The sequence below is a fragment of the Notolepis coatsorum genome (assembly GCF_963971535.1).
Source record: "Notolepis coatsorum genome assembly, chromosome: 3".
NCBI lineage: Eukaryota > Metazoa > Chordata > Actinopteri > Aulopiformes > Paralepididae > Notolepis > Notolepis coatsorum.
This window is the reverse complement of record NC_140167.1, coordinates 99,370,652-99,388,097: the sequence shown is the minus strand read 5'-3', so window position 1 is coordinate 99,388,097 and position 17,446 is coordinate 99,370,652. Positions and strand designations below refer to the sequence as shown.

At 43.6% G+C, this 17,446-nt stretch overlaps 1 protein-coding gene across 1 annotated transcript in view; it reads right to left on the bottom strand.

Annotated features, from left to right (window-relative positions):
• The window catches only part of LOC311225929 (immunoglobulin superfamily member 3-like), a gene marked incomplete at its 3' end in the record, with an annotated part of 113,092 nt that overhangs the window by 51,512 nt on the left and 44,134 nt on the right, over nucleotides 1-17,446 (bottom strand). The window contains exons 6-8 of the mRNA XM_084311320.1: nucleotides 16,154-16,232; nucleotides 10,598-10,981; nucleotides 5,533-5,919 (exon numbers count right to left, since the gene is read on the bottom strand). Of these exons, the coding sequence (XP_084167446.1) occupies nucleotides 5,533-5,919; nucleotides 10,598-10,981; nucleotides 16,154-16,232 (850 nt within the window). The remainder of the gene's footprint in view (nucleotides 1-5,532; nucleotides 5,920-10,597; nucleotides 10,982-16,153; nucleotides 16,233-17,446) is intronic.

Below are 17,446 nucleotides of genomic sequence, written 5' to 3'. Positions count from 1 at the left end.
ACCTGTTGACTAGTGATAGTCATACTGTATTTACCTGTTGCCTAGTGTTAGTCATACTGTATTTACCTGTTGTCTAGTGATAGTCATACTGTATTTACCTGTTGCCTAGTGTTAGTCATACTGTATTTACCTATCTAGTGTTAGTCCAGGTACAACTCAGTCAGAAAACATGTCTCCATTCTTATTTCTTAGCTTGGGTGGTGGGGGCTACAGTACCTGTCTGTTTACATTTGGATAGCGGAATGAGCCTTTAACCTCTTAACACATTCAGCGCCATGCTATATCCCCATCTCTGCTGTCTCTGGGCCACGCTTTAAAAGAGAATTTTCACGGTGCTTCACGATGTTTGCAGAGCTATATCTATATTCTATATTATAGATATGGAGACAATACTATGGCTCATTTGACAGTCACTAGCTCTCGTCCAACATGTAAAAAAGAGTACATTTTTTTATTTGTTATCCCGTGGTGAATATTGTATAGTTTCAGAGTGATCCGGGCTAATTCCTGGAAGCTGAGTTATGGAGCGCTATATGTATTTTGCGAAAGTCGTTTGCGTTGCTCGCCTGGACATGATACTATTTCCAAATTAAAGGTATATAATAAGTATTATGTTTCATCATGAAGGCATCAGAGGGGGGGGGGGTCGTTTTGTGATGCTCTGATCGTCAGCAACGGCATACGTTTTGGAGTATGTGACATATGATCGTTGCGATCGTTGTAAAATCATTGTAGGATCAAAGTAGGATTGATGTCATATAGTCCTTACCTTTGCTAGGAGGTATTCCAAAATGAATATTCCAATTGTCTGATCGCGATTTCCAGGATTGATGTCCATCGGGTCCCTGACATGAAATGGGACAAACTATGCATCAAGTGTGCTGGACGCGTTCCAAATGGCTCGAATGAAGCCTTTCACTTGCCCGGGTCCCATTTCTCGGGACCATATAAAATGTAACACACAGTGTGAAATAAGGTTTCAAAGGGTAGGCGAGACTGCCACCTAGCAGGATTCGGTCGGCATTGCAATCTCGAGGTCTCAGAATGAGTCCCAATGATACACCGAGGTCCGTGAGACTGTATAGAATATTAAAATCAAATAAAAGAAAAAACAAACCCAGCGGCCGGGTAGCACAGCGGACTAAGTGTCTGTCTACCACCGCAGAGACACTGGTATCGAATCCAGCTGTCAGCGGTGCCTCTGGCTTGGCCGGTCGTCATACTGTCACAATAGACCTATCTCAAACCCTGCCCCTTTTCTTGATCCTCCAATCACAACTGTCGCTTACCTTGGACAAACTCTTTGTTTGTCCGAGGTAAGCGACAGTTGTGATTGGAGGATCAAGAAAAGAGGGCAGGGTTTGAGATAGGTCTATTGGCAGTGTCAGCGGGAGGGAAGCCGGTGGGTGGTAATCTGGTCGTTGTAAACAGCGACTCCTACAGGTCGGTCAGGGCGCCTGCACAGCGAGGGAGGGAAATGGTGAAGGTAGTGTGACCTCTCACGCATTACACTTCACCAATGAGAGTCCTCGCTGCCAGGTGAAAAGAGGCTGCTGGCTGTCTCCTATGTATCGGAGGAAACATGTGATAGACTTCAGGGCTTCCTAGACCGACCAGTGGGGGGTACATGTGCGCAACGACCAGGAAGGGGAGGGGGGAATTGGCATAAATGACTAAATTGGGATGGGAGGAAAAATACAGAAAATAGGAGGAGAAAAAGTGGATAAAAACCGACTTTTTTCGCGATTGGCGCAGAATGACTTAACAAGCAGGCAGAAAAGTGGCCATTTTCTAACTTGAACTTGAGGACTGCATACTTTTTTTGCAAAGCTTAGCTTTGAAGTTACTGATGCAAAAAAGGAGAATCACTTTTAGTGCTAATGAAATAGAGTAGCAGAGGTTTGAACTTGAGTTGAACTTGAACATGTGTACTCACATTTTTCTTTAGTGGTTGCAAGATTCCAGATTCCATTATTCCAGCATAGAGGTATGAACTGGAAAACACTGCGGTTCCATAGCCTGAAGTGTTATGTAGTACTGTTACGATTCTGGTTCTTGACTACGGTCGGGAACCTCCCACCTTCTCTGTCATCTGTCACTTGATTACTGTCACTTGTTTTCCCTGTCATTTAGTGCTGTCAATTAGGGGTTGGCTTCTGATTGGCTGTCACGGGTGTGTGTGTGGAATGTTGGTATTTGGTGGCTATATAACATTCCTTTCCTCTGCTTGTCATTTGTCAGGTCTTCACTATAGGCGTTCGGAGATAACGCGGGCGGTTCCAGTTCTGGACCACCACTAAGCTCCATTACCTAATTCTCTCGTTCCCTTGCCTTGGCATAGTATCCTAGTATTACTCTTTGTGTTCTTTACTATTAAAGAGTATACCTTCTCCGTCTCTGTGATTGCCTACAACAATTGGAACTCACCTACCTCCATCCTGACAGGTACGGGTCAAAATCTTAAAAGAATCTGTTTAGAAATGAGTCTTTGAGAGAGGTTTTAGTAAACCGACACCCAAAAAGAAAAGAGTTCCAAAATCTACGCGGGGAATCTACGCCATCAGCGGTGATTGGTCAGTTCTCGAGTGTATACTGTCCGACGTGGTCATTTGAACATGGCCTGCAAAAAGACGCTCGCCTGACATATCGTCATGTAACTCGAGAACCGAGGCATGGAATTGGTCGAGTGAGGGGGAGTTCGAACGGCGGCAAATAGATGTTTTGAACAGTATATATTTTATATGTTCGGCCGGTAGACGCTTGCAAAGTGCCGTGACGTGCGCACAAGTGCTTGCAGGGACGTATACGTCCTGGTGTGCGTTAAGAGGTCTACACTCTCTCTCTGCTTGGTGCAACTAGTTAACTCGCCAACTCGGTTAAACCAAAAAGATTTAGAGAAGTCCACTTTGATTGATGTTATTCTTACAAACGCACCTCACCGTTTCTCCGCAGTAGGCACGTTTTGTAATGATATAAGCGACCACTGCGCAATTGCTTGTGTGAGAACCTGTAAGGTCCCTAAAGGAAAGCCACGTTTCATTCATAAGAGACGATTCAAACATTTCGATGAGCAAGCGTTTCTACATGATGTTTTTAATAGTGATTTACACATTGTTTCACTTATGACCGATGTTGAGTTAGCATGGAATTATTTTAAATCCACCTTCTTGGCTATATGTGACAAGCATGCTCCTTTTAGGACATCTAGGATAAGCGGTAAAGATAACCCCTGGTTTAATGATTCTATGTCCTCTCTCATTCGACAGAGAGACACTGCCTGGGCTAAAGCAAAGAAATCGAATATTCCATTAGATTGGAATCTGTATAGGACACTAAGAAACAAATGCACTAAGCTGATTAAAAACTCTAAATGTGCCTACTATCTTAATGCAATTCATGACAATTTGAATAACCCTGCAAAGTTTTGGAAACTTGTTAAATCCTCCTCAGGTTCTATCACTCCAAACAGCCTTCCTGATCTCTTAAGGGTAAATCAGAGTGAAATCAAGGGCAAATGGATATTGCAGACAGCTTTAATAATCATTTTATTTCTGCTGGCTCAATCTTTGATTCTAGCAACTCAGGGATGATCGCTGCAGAAGGAGAGCCAGGTCCTCCGCCACTTGACCCTGATCAACTGTTCACCTTTGCCCCCATCTTGACCTCTCAGGTTCACAAAGCTTTAATGAGCCTAGATGTAAAGAAATCTTCAGGCCCAGACAAGATAGAGCCGTTCTTCTTCAAAGTTGCTGCAGGTCTGATTGCAGAACCCATAACCTCTATTTTGAATCTCAGTCTTTGTGCTGGTGAATTACCTAGCTCATGGAAGTCGGCCATGGTTCTCCCCTTGTTAAAGGGCGGAAACCCCTCTGACCTAAATAATTATCGCCCTATTTCCAGACTGTCTGTAATGGCCAAAGTCTTTGAATCTCTTGTAAACGAACAACTGAAAAAGTTTCTAACTGACCATAATATTCTTAACGAGTCTCAGTCAGGCTTCAGATCAGGCCATAGTACTACTTCAGCGACTATGCTAGTCTCAAATGACATAATTGAAGCACTGGACAAGAAAAAACACTGTGCAGCATTGTTTGTTGATCTGTCTAAAGCTTTTGATTCTGTGGATCATGCATTGCTACTGCAAAGGCTTGGCTGCATAGGTCTTGGTAAAATGGCTTTGAGCTGGTTTAAAAACTATCTATCTGAAAGAACTCAGTGTGTTTCAGTAGAAGATTATACCTCAGCTGCTCTTACTGTAAACAAAGGTGTTCCACAAGGTTCTATTTTGGCCCCTGTCTTATTTTCCATCTTTATAAATGAACTAGGAAATGGGATAAACCCAGCACGTTTTCATTTATACGCCGATGATACAGTTGTTTACACAGTGGCTTCCTCTTTAACTCAGGCCATAGAGCTTCTACAGGATGCTTTTAATACACTACAACACTCCTTGCTAAGGCTAAGACTGGTCCTTAATGCAAAAAAGACCAAGTACATGACCTTCTCTCGCTCTCGAGCTAATACAGCTGTCCCTCCGATTCTGACACTGGAAGGGACATGCCTTGACAAAGTAGCATCCTATAAATATCTGGGCATATGGATTGATGAAAAGATGGCCTTTGATGTTCATATTGGGAACCTACTGAGAAAACTTAGACCTAAACTGGGCTGTTTCTTCCGGTTAAAGAAATGTTTCCCGTCTGAAGCCAGGAAGAGAATTGTGCAGAGTTCCTTTCTGCCTGTATTAGACTATGGCGATGTAATCTATATGCATGCTCCTTCCTCCCTGCTTAAAAAGCTGGATTCTGCGTACCATACTGCCATACGTTTTGTAACAGGTGCAGGCTCTCGCACCCACCACTGCACTCTGTATCAGTCCTTACGATGGTCCTCTCTGTACCAAAGAAGACAATCACACATGTTGATTTTTATCCTGAAGTCATTGCTAGGTAAGCTGCCCTTATATATCTCCAGACTTCTGTCCTTTTATACTTGCTTTTTTAATACCAGACGAGCAGCAAATGGGATGCTGTTAAATGTTCCTTTGATGCAGTCAGAGCTTGGTAAAGCTGCATTCTCCCACTATGCTCCCTTTTTATGGAATACGCTGCAAGTGAAACTTTGTCTACAGGCACTTCCTACTGTGAATGCTTTTAAAGGTATGCTACGATTAGCCCTTTATGAAACATGTAACTGTTTTACCTGATGCTATTGTTGATGTGATTATGCTCCTTGCCACTGCACAAATGACCCTCTGTATTTATATTTGAATTGTATGTTTTTTGTTTAATGCCCTGTTTTATGTTGAAACTTGTTGTGTGCTGTGTTGGTCAGGACTCCCTGGAAGAAGAGATCTTGTATCTCAATGGGACATTCCTGGATAAATAAAGGATAAATAAAAATAAAAAAATAAATACACAAGGCCTGTTCTCATGTATATTTCTCCTACTGTATGAAAGTCAACCATATTTGGGTTATTCACCATCATACCTGGGTTATTCACCATCATACCTGGGTTATTCACCATCATACCTGGGTTATTCACCATCAAGGCCACCAGGTTGGACTGTGCTCGCTTCCTGTGTGTCCTCTGCAGGAAGAAGGACACCTCACACCGGTAGCGTCCCGCCTCTCTGTTGCTCGCCGCAGGGATGTGTAGCCTGACGACTGTGTTCTGTTCTGGTCTGTTCTGTTCGGTTGTGGTTCTCAGCTGGTAGCGGCTCTGGTCCCCGTGCCATGTGATGCCACCACCGGGTGACAGCGTCAGAACGTTGTCCGGGGAGGCGGCACCCTGGCGCTGGAGGCTCCATGTCACTGTGGCAGGCAGGCGCGGCCCTCGGATACGACACATCAGCTCCGCCGCTTCCCCTACGGTCACCTGAGCCTTTCGACTTATTAGGTCCACAGTGAGCAAGGACTCTGTGGGAGAGCAACGGTAAGACATGTAGTCCATTGGATCTAAACGGACTGCATTTATATTATGTATATATAACTCAAAGTCAATCTGAAGTGAAACCTATGATCAGAATGGTGATTCTTATTTATCCTCTCATTGGCAAAATTCTAGTGAATCAAATATTACTGAAATTAAACTATTACTAATTTAGCTGAGGACCCCTGGAAACCCCACCATCAAGGACCCCTGGACCCCACTTTGAAAACCTCTCTATGGTGTCTGTTTGGAGAACACCTTTTGCAATAGACATGACTAGTGTCCATTCCCTGGTTGAAGGGACAGAACAAGACTTTGACTTTGTAACGTAATCTTGTGGCCAGAAGTCTTTCAATTTGAATAAAAGGGGACCAGACCTGCTACCCTCAGAACTGACCATGACTGGACCCCATCTCTCATGGGCCATACCCCTTTGCAGGGCTGGGCCATTAATCAAGTTGCAATTCAAATGTTCAGAGATCAAACGATTATTGTGCCACATGCCGAGTTGCTCTAATTTAGTCTTGTGTTGTAAATGCAGTGCACCCTTCCTTCACAGCAGTGTGCTCACTGTCTTGTCTCTTTAACCCCCACCCCCAACCCCACCCCACCCACAGCCACCCACCAACCCACCCACCCACGCACGCACGCACGCACGCACACACACACACACACACACACACACACACACACACACACACACACACACACACACACACACACACACACACACACACACACACACACACGTCCACTAAAATTACACACATTAATTTGGACATAAAGGGGACATGTACTATAAATGTCATTTTTCAGTCTCTAGCATTGTATTATAGTAATAGGAGTTTGTATCAAATGTGTTTTAGTGTCTAAATACCATATTGGCGGATTGCTCTGATTCAGCTCAGATCATTTCCTTCTCCAGTAAATTAGGCCATCCTGATTTGAAGGCCTGAATGACGTTACTCAGGCTCTGGGTAGCAGACAGTGATGTGATTGGCTCTGTGGTTGTAGCTAATGCCCGCCCACAATCTACATAGACTGACTGTACACAGCGAGTGGAAAACCACTTCCTCATACTCTGCGTGCACTCTGGAGGGAGAGAGAGAGAGATAGAGAGCATTCAGGAGCACTTGGGGGGGGGGACCGCATGTATCCTTTCCGCAACGGAATTCGGTTTCCGGGTTCCTCTGATTGGCCGCGACCCGCTCTGCCGCTGCCGCGCGCAGCAGAGCGAGCGGCCGCGGACTCGCTCGCTTCCTCAATTTATACGCATGGAAGTATTGACTGAATGAATGAATGAATGAAAACTTTATTTAACAGATTGCAGAATGGGTACAATACAGTACGGCTCAATACACACAATTGTTAAGGGGATGCAGACCTGAGAAAGACGTTTGTCTTGTTTACATCAGGGTCCCCCATTTTCAATTCACATAGAACGACTACGCCGTAACAAATCATTAAAAAAAGATACCGTTAACTGGAATATGTTGTGCCTTTACACATATGTTGGATTATGTAATTGGTTTGTCATGACAAACAAATAAAAAAATCGCGATTTACCCGCTGGCTACAACAACAACCAGTGACTGCATGTAGTCACTGTGTGTTGATGTTGTAGCCACCTCCTCAGAGGCAAGCTCCCCCTTAAGCTCCGCGAGAGAGGGGAGAGGCTGAAATCCCGCAGTTCTTGCCCGACTGATGAGAGCCGAATCCCCGGATCCGATTTGTCTGATGAATACCCCCAAACACATGGAGGTCCCGAATGCATGGAAGTATTGATTGCGCCATAACAAATCATTAAAAAAAGATACCGTTAAACACTTTGGCTGCCATGGGTTAAATTCATTATCAACCGTAGGTTGCCGGCTCTATTTGTCTATGGAGAAATTCCCCTTCTTTGCAGGGCTATAACTTTTTAAATTCTATTGCTACATTGCCATTATTAGGGCCCATTCAAAGTCCTATATGTATTGTTCATTGTGTAGCAACGTTAAACTTTTTCATTCACATATTCATAGTAAAGTATGGTCTAATGTATAAGTATGTTTTCATCTCTTTCTGCAGCTTTCTCCAGAACGTGATCTATAGCCCCAAATACATTATATTGATGATGCAATACAGTTTTATGGCAATCAGCGCGATATAAAAAATTCCAACTAGACGTACTTCTAGAAGTTACTACACGTCATCTGATGTTGACCGGATGGGCTAGGGGGCGTTTATAATTCCGTGGGCAGCGTTATACCAATCATCTAATGTGGGTCAAATGTTGATAATAGCAGTTAGTATCGAAGACGGTAACGTTACACGCTAAAACTCACCCAGTCTCCGCGCGCCGTTGGGCGATCATCGTAGAGTAGACATTTTTATCATTATGGGATGGCGATTTACCCGGTCCATCTCCAGCTTGTATAATGGTATATACGTCCAAATCATGTTGTTTATCGAGTTATTGGCAATCGATCGCTGTGTAGTGTGACGAGCCAGAGTCCCGGGACATGTACCGAGTGCCCGGAAGTAATCCGGCCATCCAGCAAAACCTCTACTGCGCTTCCTGTTAAGCGATTGCGCCGATCGGCCACCAGATGGCGCTCCTGAACCGCCAGAGAGCTCAGTGGGTCCTCCTGGTGGATCTCAGGCCAGCGGAGGGGAAATATGAATCCGGTCCCAGATTTTTGAAATATTGATATCAAAGACGCTTTAAAGCGTCTTCGGCAACTTGAGCATGGCCGGGAATGTCGTGTTTAAGCGTTTTTAGGCAGTCAAAGTGTACTGGAATATGTTGTGCCTTTACACATATGTTGGATTATGTAATTGGTTTGTCATGACAAACAAATAAAATATCGCATCGCCGGCTGTCTCTGGCTTGCTCCAGCGGTCACCAGAGCTCAGCCCGTGGCGAGAATGTGCTGCCGCGAGCGGCATCGCTGAGCTCTGGCTCTGACTACATGCAGTCACTGAGTGTTGTTGTAGCCAGCGGGTAAATCGCGATTTTTTTATTTGTTTGTCATGACAAACCAATTACATAATCCAACATATGTGTAAAGGCACAACATATTCCAGTTAACGGTATCTTTTTTTAATGATTTGTTACGGCGTAGTCGTTCTATATGAATTGAAAATGGGGGACCCTGATGTAAACAAGACAAACGTCTTTCTCAGGTCTGCACCCCCTTAACAATTGTGTGTATTGAGCCGTGCTGTATTGTACCCATTCTGCAATCTGTTAAATAAAGTTTTCATTCATTCATTCATTCATTCATTCAGTCAATACTTCCATGCGTATAAATTGAGGAAGCGAGCGAGTCCGCGGCCGCTCGCTCTGCCGCGCGCGGCAGCGGCAGAGCGGTGGATAGGGGGGGTCACGTGGGGGTCGCGGCCAGTCAGAGGAACCCGGAAACCGAATTCCGTTGCGGAAAGGATACACGCGGGGGACCTGCCGCGCCACACACACCTCCGAACGGGAGAGTAATAGAAAGAAAAAAAGGAAGAGAGAGGGAGGAAGGGAGGGCCCCCCCCCCCCCCCCCCCACAAGAGGCAGAGAAAAAAAGAACGGCCTGTCTTTTTTCTCTCCTCTCTCTCTCTCTCTCTCTCTCTCTCTCTCTCTCTCTCTCTCTCTCTCTCTCTCTCTCTCTCTCTCTCTCTCTCTCTCTCTCTCTCTCTCTCTCTCTCTCTCTCGCTCTCTCATCTCTCTCTCTCTCTCTCTCTCTCCTCACCCCTCTCTCTCTCTCTCTCTCTCTCTCTCTCTCTCTCTCTCTCTCTCTCTCTCTCTCTCTCTCTCTCTCTCTCTCTCTCTCTCTCTGTCTACCAGTCCGCAGACTGTGTGGACTGACTGTCACTCAAAGTGCTTATGGGCGGAGCCAGGCCATAACAGCCTGAAATCTTGAAGCTGAAAAATGATGGTATTGAGTACTTGATTAGAAATATAAAACAATGCATTTAAAAAAAAAAAAAACATACAGATGTCTTCAATACACTCACAGGAATTGTGTAAAGTTGCCCAAAATAGTGCTAGGAATAGCAGTACATGTCCCCTTTTTAAGCTGGTTGCTGTTTGAGCACAATGTAATGAAAGCCTTTTTTTCATCTGGAATCATCATGACAACAGAATACATTGTTTCAACAACACAACATTACTTCATACTTCATTAATTCAACAACTAGGCCTGATTTATGCTTCATTTGCTCATATAAGTGGCTCTGCCTTGGGCTGCACACAGGGGGTTGTGGGTATACATAGAAGATAGATCTGCATCTCCCCAATGCAGAAAACACTTCTGTCAAAATGAGGTAAACTGATCAAGTTTAAGTTTAAGTTTATTTGGATCCCCATTAGCCACAGCAGTGCTGGGGCTAGTCATCACTCCTCCATGTATTAATCATCTCTCTCTCTCTCTCTCTCTCTCTCTCTCTCTCTCTCTCTCTCTCTCTCTCTCTCTCTCTCTCTCTCTCTCTCTCTCTCTCTCTCTCTCTCTCTCTCTCTCTCTCTCTCTCTCTCTCTCTCTCTCTCTCTCTCTCTCTCTCTCTCTATTGTAAAGCGCTTATAAATATATAAATAAATAGTATAAATCTGAACAATTTACCTATCTCAAACCCCACCCTCTTTTATTGATCTACCAATCACACCTGTTTCTTGGGTTGGATTTGAGATGGACTTACCTGCGAGAGGAACCGCTACGTTAATGACCTGTGACTGGCTGAGGGTGTTCTTGATGTTCCCACTGGTCTCAGTGGTCCACTCAGACACAGTACACTGGTAGACGCCCGCGTCTGAGGGCGTGACCTCACTCAGCTCCAGGATGAAGGTATCAGCCCCGAGACGTGTCACCTGAATGTCGCGCCGTCTGAATGTGGCCCCCAACTCCGTCACTCCCTCACAGGTGAGGCTGATTGCATCTGCAAAGGAGCCTGTTGCCATTGATCTGTGTTGCCAGGTGACAGAGAGCTGACCCTTGACCCCGCTCACTTTGCAAGTGAGCTGTAGCTTCTCGCCTTCGTTAGCAGTCACATTCTCCTTCATGGTTTCAACAGATAGACTGCTCTCTGCAAACAGTAAACAGGTGGTGAATGTGTGTACTGTACAAAGGCAGTGTTTGTGTGTGTCTGCAAGTAGTAGTAGTAGTAGTAGTAGTAGTAGTAGTAGTAGTAGTAGTAGTAGTAGTAGTAGTAGTAGTAGTAGTAGTAGTAGTAGTTGTTGTAGTAGTTGTAATAGTAGTAGTAGTACCAGCCAGGGGTGTAAAAAGTACCCAGAAATTATACTTAAGTGAAAGTATGGGTACCGTCTCAAAATCGTACTCAAGTAAAAGTCAGAGTATCTGGCTAAAAACACACTTGAGTAAAAGTAAAACATGTTCTACTTTTAAATGTACTTAAGTACTAAAACGTAAAAGTAAAAACTATTTTTTATTGCAAGGGATAGACCAGGGCCCTCATTCATCAACGTGTTCTACGCACAGATCTGTGCTTACCCTGTGCGTATGATCATTTCTAAGCAAAGAGTGGGATTCATCAATTTCGATTTGAACTTGACTCCGTGCTTACATCTACGCACAGGTCAGACCAGGCGTACCTGGCGCCCAGTGGTAGAATATCGTTACTACGCATAAGCACTCCTCAGTCCTGCATTAGTTTCAAGGCGGAAATAAGCTTCCGTGCATTAGTGTTCAACTTCTGTATGACCCGTAATTCATTATAGTTCATTGTAAAATAGCGACAGTAGTGTAATTATAACGGGCTCACACGCGAACAAGAGGTTGGCCTGCTTGTTTGGCACGGGGGGGCAGACGCAAAACACCAACCTCCAAACCTCCTAATAATAACAATAATAATAATAGCTTCATTTTATATAGCGCCTTTCAAGAGACCCAAGGTCGCTTTACATAGATAGGGGGGGGGGGAATAACAAAGTAACAAACATAGTGGACAGACACACAACATATATATATGATGATGGAATTCATTCAAGATCCTCTCCACCCTCGGGTCTTTGCCACCGCGGCACGGTCCATCGTGATATTGGAGATGGATCGACCAATAGACTGTTACTGTAGCTGTCAAAGCTCCATCACAAATGCAGTTATGTGAATAGAAAGGGATTCCACTCAGTCAATGTTGCGATGCGCATTTGCCTGATACATGTTATTGCTGGATGCCGGGAGGAAGGCGATGCTGAATGTTTTCAATTCATTAAATAAAACGGATACTTTTTGCAAGGGTTTACTGACTGTCATACAAATGATCAACCAACTACATACTGTAACTTTTCAGTGCACGTTCTTATTTACATTGTGACAACAGCCTTGTGAGTTCCCGCAGTGACCCACACACAGACATGATGGAATTCAAGTTCATGTTTGTATTGATCACATATAGGCAGGCTACACATGGCGTATCTGCTACATCATACATGGCAGTAAGATTCATTGTTCTTGTATAGCTCTCGTATTATTGTTTATGTAGGCTACCCAATACTGACATCAAAATGGATTGTAGTATGCCTCTAGAAATCATATGCAGCAGGTAGAAAATTGACGGGAGATCCATCGCGATTTGGAATCAAATTGAGGAGAACTTTAATCCCTGGGTATTAATCAAACAACACGGGAAAAGGCAGTCATATTCCAGCGCGGTCTTTATTAGCCGACAACAAAATAGATGCCTCTAAAAATCATATAGCCAATCGAACACAACTAATAAAGGCATTCATATTACAGCACGGTTATAATGACACACAACCAATGCCAAACAGTGGTCAACGAACGGTCTTTATTAGTATTTTGAGCTGTCCAGGCAGAATTGCAGCAATGGTCTTAGGGAGCCGTTGATATCTGACATCACCGTTTACAAATCCGCCTTTTATTTATCCCATAATACGCGATAGTGTCTTCTTGGTTCGACAGCAGTGAATTCTCCGTGGAGTTTCTCAGAGTACCGCTCGGGTCAGTCCATTATTTCACATCCCATGGGGGGTGTTTCCTCACTTTCATGACCATATATGGATAATCATGCACGAGCATTGACGTTAGAACAAAGTTCTACGGAGGAGCGTAGAGCCTGCGTACGCACCGTGTGATGAATCCCGACTTCCCTGTGCGTACACTAGTTCTACATTCCGTGCTTACGTGTGGAAATAGAACATATTCTACGTCCACGTTGATGAATGAGGGCCCAGGGGTCTCAAACGCATTTCATCATGGGCCAAGTTTTCTTTTTAACTACACATTGCAACAGGTAAGTTAGTTGAAGAGGTGAGCCAATTATTGAAATCATCAGCTGGTGTTTATTCAAGGCTGGAAAGGCTGCACACTTTTTTTTGCATTAAAATGATTTATTACATGGCGTTTTCACATTCGCCGAAATGCTTGCTTGTGATGGGTCAATAGCGCGCGTCAGAGGTCAGTTATCAGACAATAATGACCGCTGTGGGACAATATTGACCGCTGTGCGCAGCTGTTCGCAATCAAGCCCACTGACATCACCGCAATCAGACACTGCCGGTGTTCTGCTGCCGGGGAAGCTGCCGGCGATGACAGGGGGCGGAGCGACGAGCGGAGCCAGAACCAGTGTTGCGAGTCGATGTAAAATGAATTAGGTATATAGTTAGTAAGTTAGCCATGTAATAAGCGGGATAATGTATAGCTATACTCGATCATTGTCGCAAAATAATTGACCTTCACTGACGTTTAAAACACCTCGCCGAGGCGGCTCGGGATTTTAAACTCTGTGTCGTCAATTATTTTGCGACAATGACCTCGTAGCTATACATTATCCCTTACTTAATGCACTTCTCCATCGAATTAGAAAAAACATGTCAAGGTAAACTAACAACTGCTAGTAGTAGTAGTAGTAGTACTAGCAGTAGTAGTAGTAGTAGTAGTAGTAGTAGTAGTAGTAGTAGTAGTAGTAGTAGTAGTAGTAGTAGTAGTAGTAGTAGTAGTAGTAGTAGTAGTAGTAGTAGTAGTAATGGTAATAGTAGTAATGGTAATAGTAGTAGTAGTAGTAGTAGTAGTAGTAGTAGTAGTAGTAGTAGTAGTAGCAGTACTAGTAGTAGTAATAATTGTAGTAGTAGTAGTAGTAGTAGTAGTAGTAGTAGTAGTAGTAGTAGTAGTAGTAGTAGTAGTAGTAGTAGTAGTAGTAGTAGTAGTAGTTGTAGTAATGGTAGGTAGTGGTATTAGTAGGAGTAGTACTAGTAGTAGTAGTAGTAATGGTAGTAGTAGTAGTAGCAGCAGTAGTAGCAGTACTACTAGTAGTATAGCCGTAGTAGTATTAGTAGCAGTAGTAGTAGTAGTAGTAGTAGTACCGGTAGCAGTAGTAGTAGTAGTAGTAGTAGTAGTAGTACCGGTAGCAGTAGTAGTAGTAGTAGTAGTAGTAGTAGTAGTAGTAGTAGTAGTAGTAGTAGTAGTACCGGTAGTAGTAGTCATAGACGCCTACATAATGGAGCATTGGAAGCAGGTGCTCTACCAGTATTGAACTTGGGGGAGCAAACGTGTCCCTTTGCTCCCTCACTTTTTGATCATATGAAAATATAAATAAATCTTATCTAACCATAACTACGTAATTTCAATCAAATTAATAATACTCAATGACACTTAATAGCAAGTTTTTAAGTATCCAAAGATTGCGACACCCCCCTGCCCATTATGGTTTGATCCAGTCCCTCCCACCCCCCAGCAGACAGAGTGGAGCCGCGGCACACTCTGCACAGCGCCGCTGCAGCCTCCAGGTGAATAAGGTGGTGGCCAGGCAGCGTGAACACTTTAGGCACAACAGCAGGCTTTTCCACTAGTAAGTTGTTCAAACAACCTATTATGTTAGACATGTCTTTACTATTGAGTGGTATAACTTCTACCACGCAATACAATAAAAGTGTTTCACGGTGCGAAATGCCATCTGGTCATACGGTAAAATAAATCCTCTAATAATAATAATATAACTTTGGCGTTAGCCGCTAGCTAACGTTGTCATATTATCTAGATAATGGTGTTAGCTGGCCTGGATGACATGACTTCGTTTGCAAAATACGTTCGCTATCTATATGGCAGACGAGCAGGGCCGGATTAACGACGGCCGCGGCCTGTGGGCCTCTAGTGACGAGGGGCCTCACCTTTTTTTTATTTTATTTATTTTTTTACTTTTTTTTTGGAGATCGATGTCATGACTGTGCATTGCAGACTCAGGGAGGAGGCAGATATGGAGAGAAAGAGACACAAGAGTTACAGGTAATGGAAATATATCTTTTTTCTCTTTCTTATTAAAAACTTGGCCTATTTGAAAGGATATTGATTTAATAAAAATAAATGAGCGAAAAAATCAATATACAGTATATATACAGTATGTATATATATTATTATTATAGTAATTGGCTATCATACTGCAATATAAACTGAGTTTTATAGTGAAAAGAGCAGCTTTATTGGTCAAGATTGAAGGCTCTATATTGCAGGAAATTGCACGTACAGGTTAATTAAATAAAAAAAAATGTAATGCCTGACCCCCTCCGGACCGCCTGTATCAGTTCCGCAACCGTTTCCATTTCCGGGGTAGGCCTGATTGGCCGTGACAGGCACGTGACCCGCCGCGGCCACGCCCCGCGGCAGCCCCAGGACGCGGCAACACGCTGTGTTGGACTTGAGGATGGAGTTCGCCTTTCACATCGCAGTCATCAGTCATAATAATATCGCGCCACCCACGCTGCAGTCGGCAGTCATCAGTCATCTCTAATAATATTAATCACTGTTCAACGTTGAAGTAAGTGCTGTATTTTATTTCACATCAAGCAAGATTCACTTTGTCACAAGTGCTTAAGTTATAACTTGAGTCAAGAAAGCGCGAGCTTCACTCACTTTTCCCCATGTGCAGTCATCAGTCACGCGTCATCTAATAATATTAATCATTGTATGGTACAGTAACGGTCTCTGGAGCGCAACAGTAAGAAGCATTTGCACTGCAACGCGTACACCTTACTGTAAATTGTACCTCATCCCATTTCTGCTTTGCACTATAGCGTATTGTATATTGTATATTGTATGGTACAGTAACGGTCTCTGGAGCGCAACAGTAAGAAGCATTTGCAAATAGACATCATATACAACATTGTTTTTGTTTGTGTGTGTGTGTGCGTGTGTGTGTCTTCATGTATGCATACATGTATAAGTGTATGCATGCATATTTCTACAGTATATGCATGCGTGTGAATTTCCCATTGTTTCAGCTCACCTGTTGCTAAGATGGTGACTGGTTGTGTGGTGGAGTCTTGGGCTGCTCCCTCTGTGAACACCCCACTGCTGTCTATGTCCTATTAGAGTAGGGTGGAGTGGAGTGGAGTGGAGTGGAGTGGAGAGGAGTGGAGTGGAGTGGAGTATACATTTATTGTCCCCAATGTTCGAGTAATAAATATTAACAACATATAATATAAAAATGCTATTGCTCAACTCACACATATTAAACCAGAGTCCTAAATAAGTATATGACATGAATGTACAGTATAGTGTAAATATCATGAGGGTATTGTATACTGCTTTCCTGGTGTGTGTACTGTAAGCACTCGTGTATTTTTCTAGATGTAAAACTGCCATTTCAGTGTTAAAGGTACACTCTAAAAAATGTTCGATCATTTGGAATGAGGACCATATATACTCAACTATGTACAATTACGTGGGATACGCATGTAGTTTAGTTTACTGCAGACCTGACAGTGAGGGTCATGTAGTTTAGTTTACTGCATACCTGACAGTGAGGGTCATGTAGTTTAGTTTACTGCAGACCTGACAGTGAGGGTCATGTAGTTTAGTTTAGTTTACTGCAGACCTGACAGTGAGGGTCATGTAGTTTAGTTTACTGCAGACCTGACAGTGATGGTCATGTAGTTTAGTTTACTGCAGACCTGACAGTGAGGGTCATGTAGTTTAGTTTACTGCAGACCTGACAGTGAGGGTCATGTAGTTTAGTTTACTGCAGACCTGACAGTGAGGGTCATGTAGTTTAGTTTACTGCAGACCTGACAGTGAGGGTCATGTAGTTTAGTTTACTGCAGACCTGACAGTGAGGGTCATGTAGTTTAGTTTACTGCAGACCTGACAGTGAGGGTCATGTAGTTTAGTTTACTGCAGACCTGACAGTGAGGGTCATGTAGTTTAGTTTACTGCAGGCCTGACAGTGAGGGTCATGTAGTTTAGTTTACTGCAGACCTGACAGTGAGGATCATGTAGTTTAGTTTACTGCAGACCTGACAGTGAGGATCATGTAGTTTAGTTTACTGCAGACCTGACAGTGAGGGTCATGTAGTTTAGTTTACTGCAGACCTGACAGTGAGGGTCATGTAGTTTAGTTTACTGCAGACCTGACAGTGATGGTCATGTAGTTTAGTTTACTGCAGACCTGACAGTGAGGGTCATGTAGTTTAGTTTACTGCAGACCTGACAGTGAGGGTCATGTAGTTTAGTTTACTGCAGACCTGACAGTGATGGTCATGTAGTTTAGTTTACTGCAGACCTGACAGTGAGGGTCATG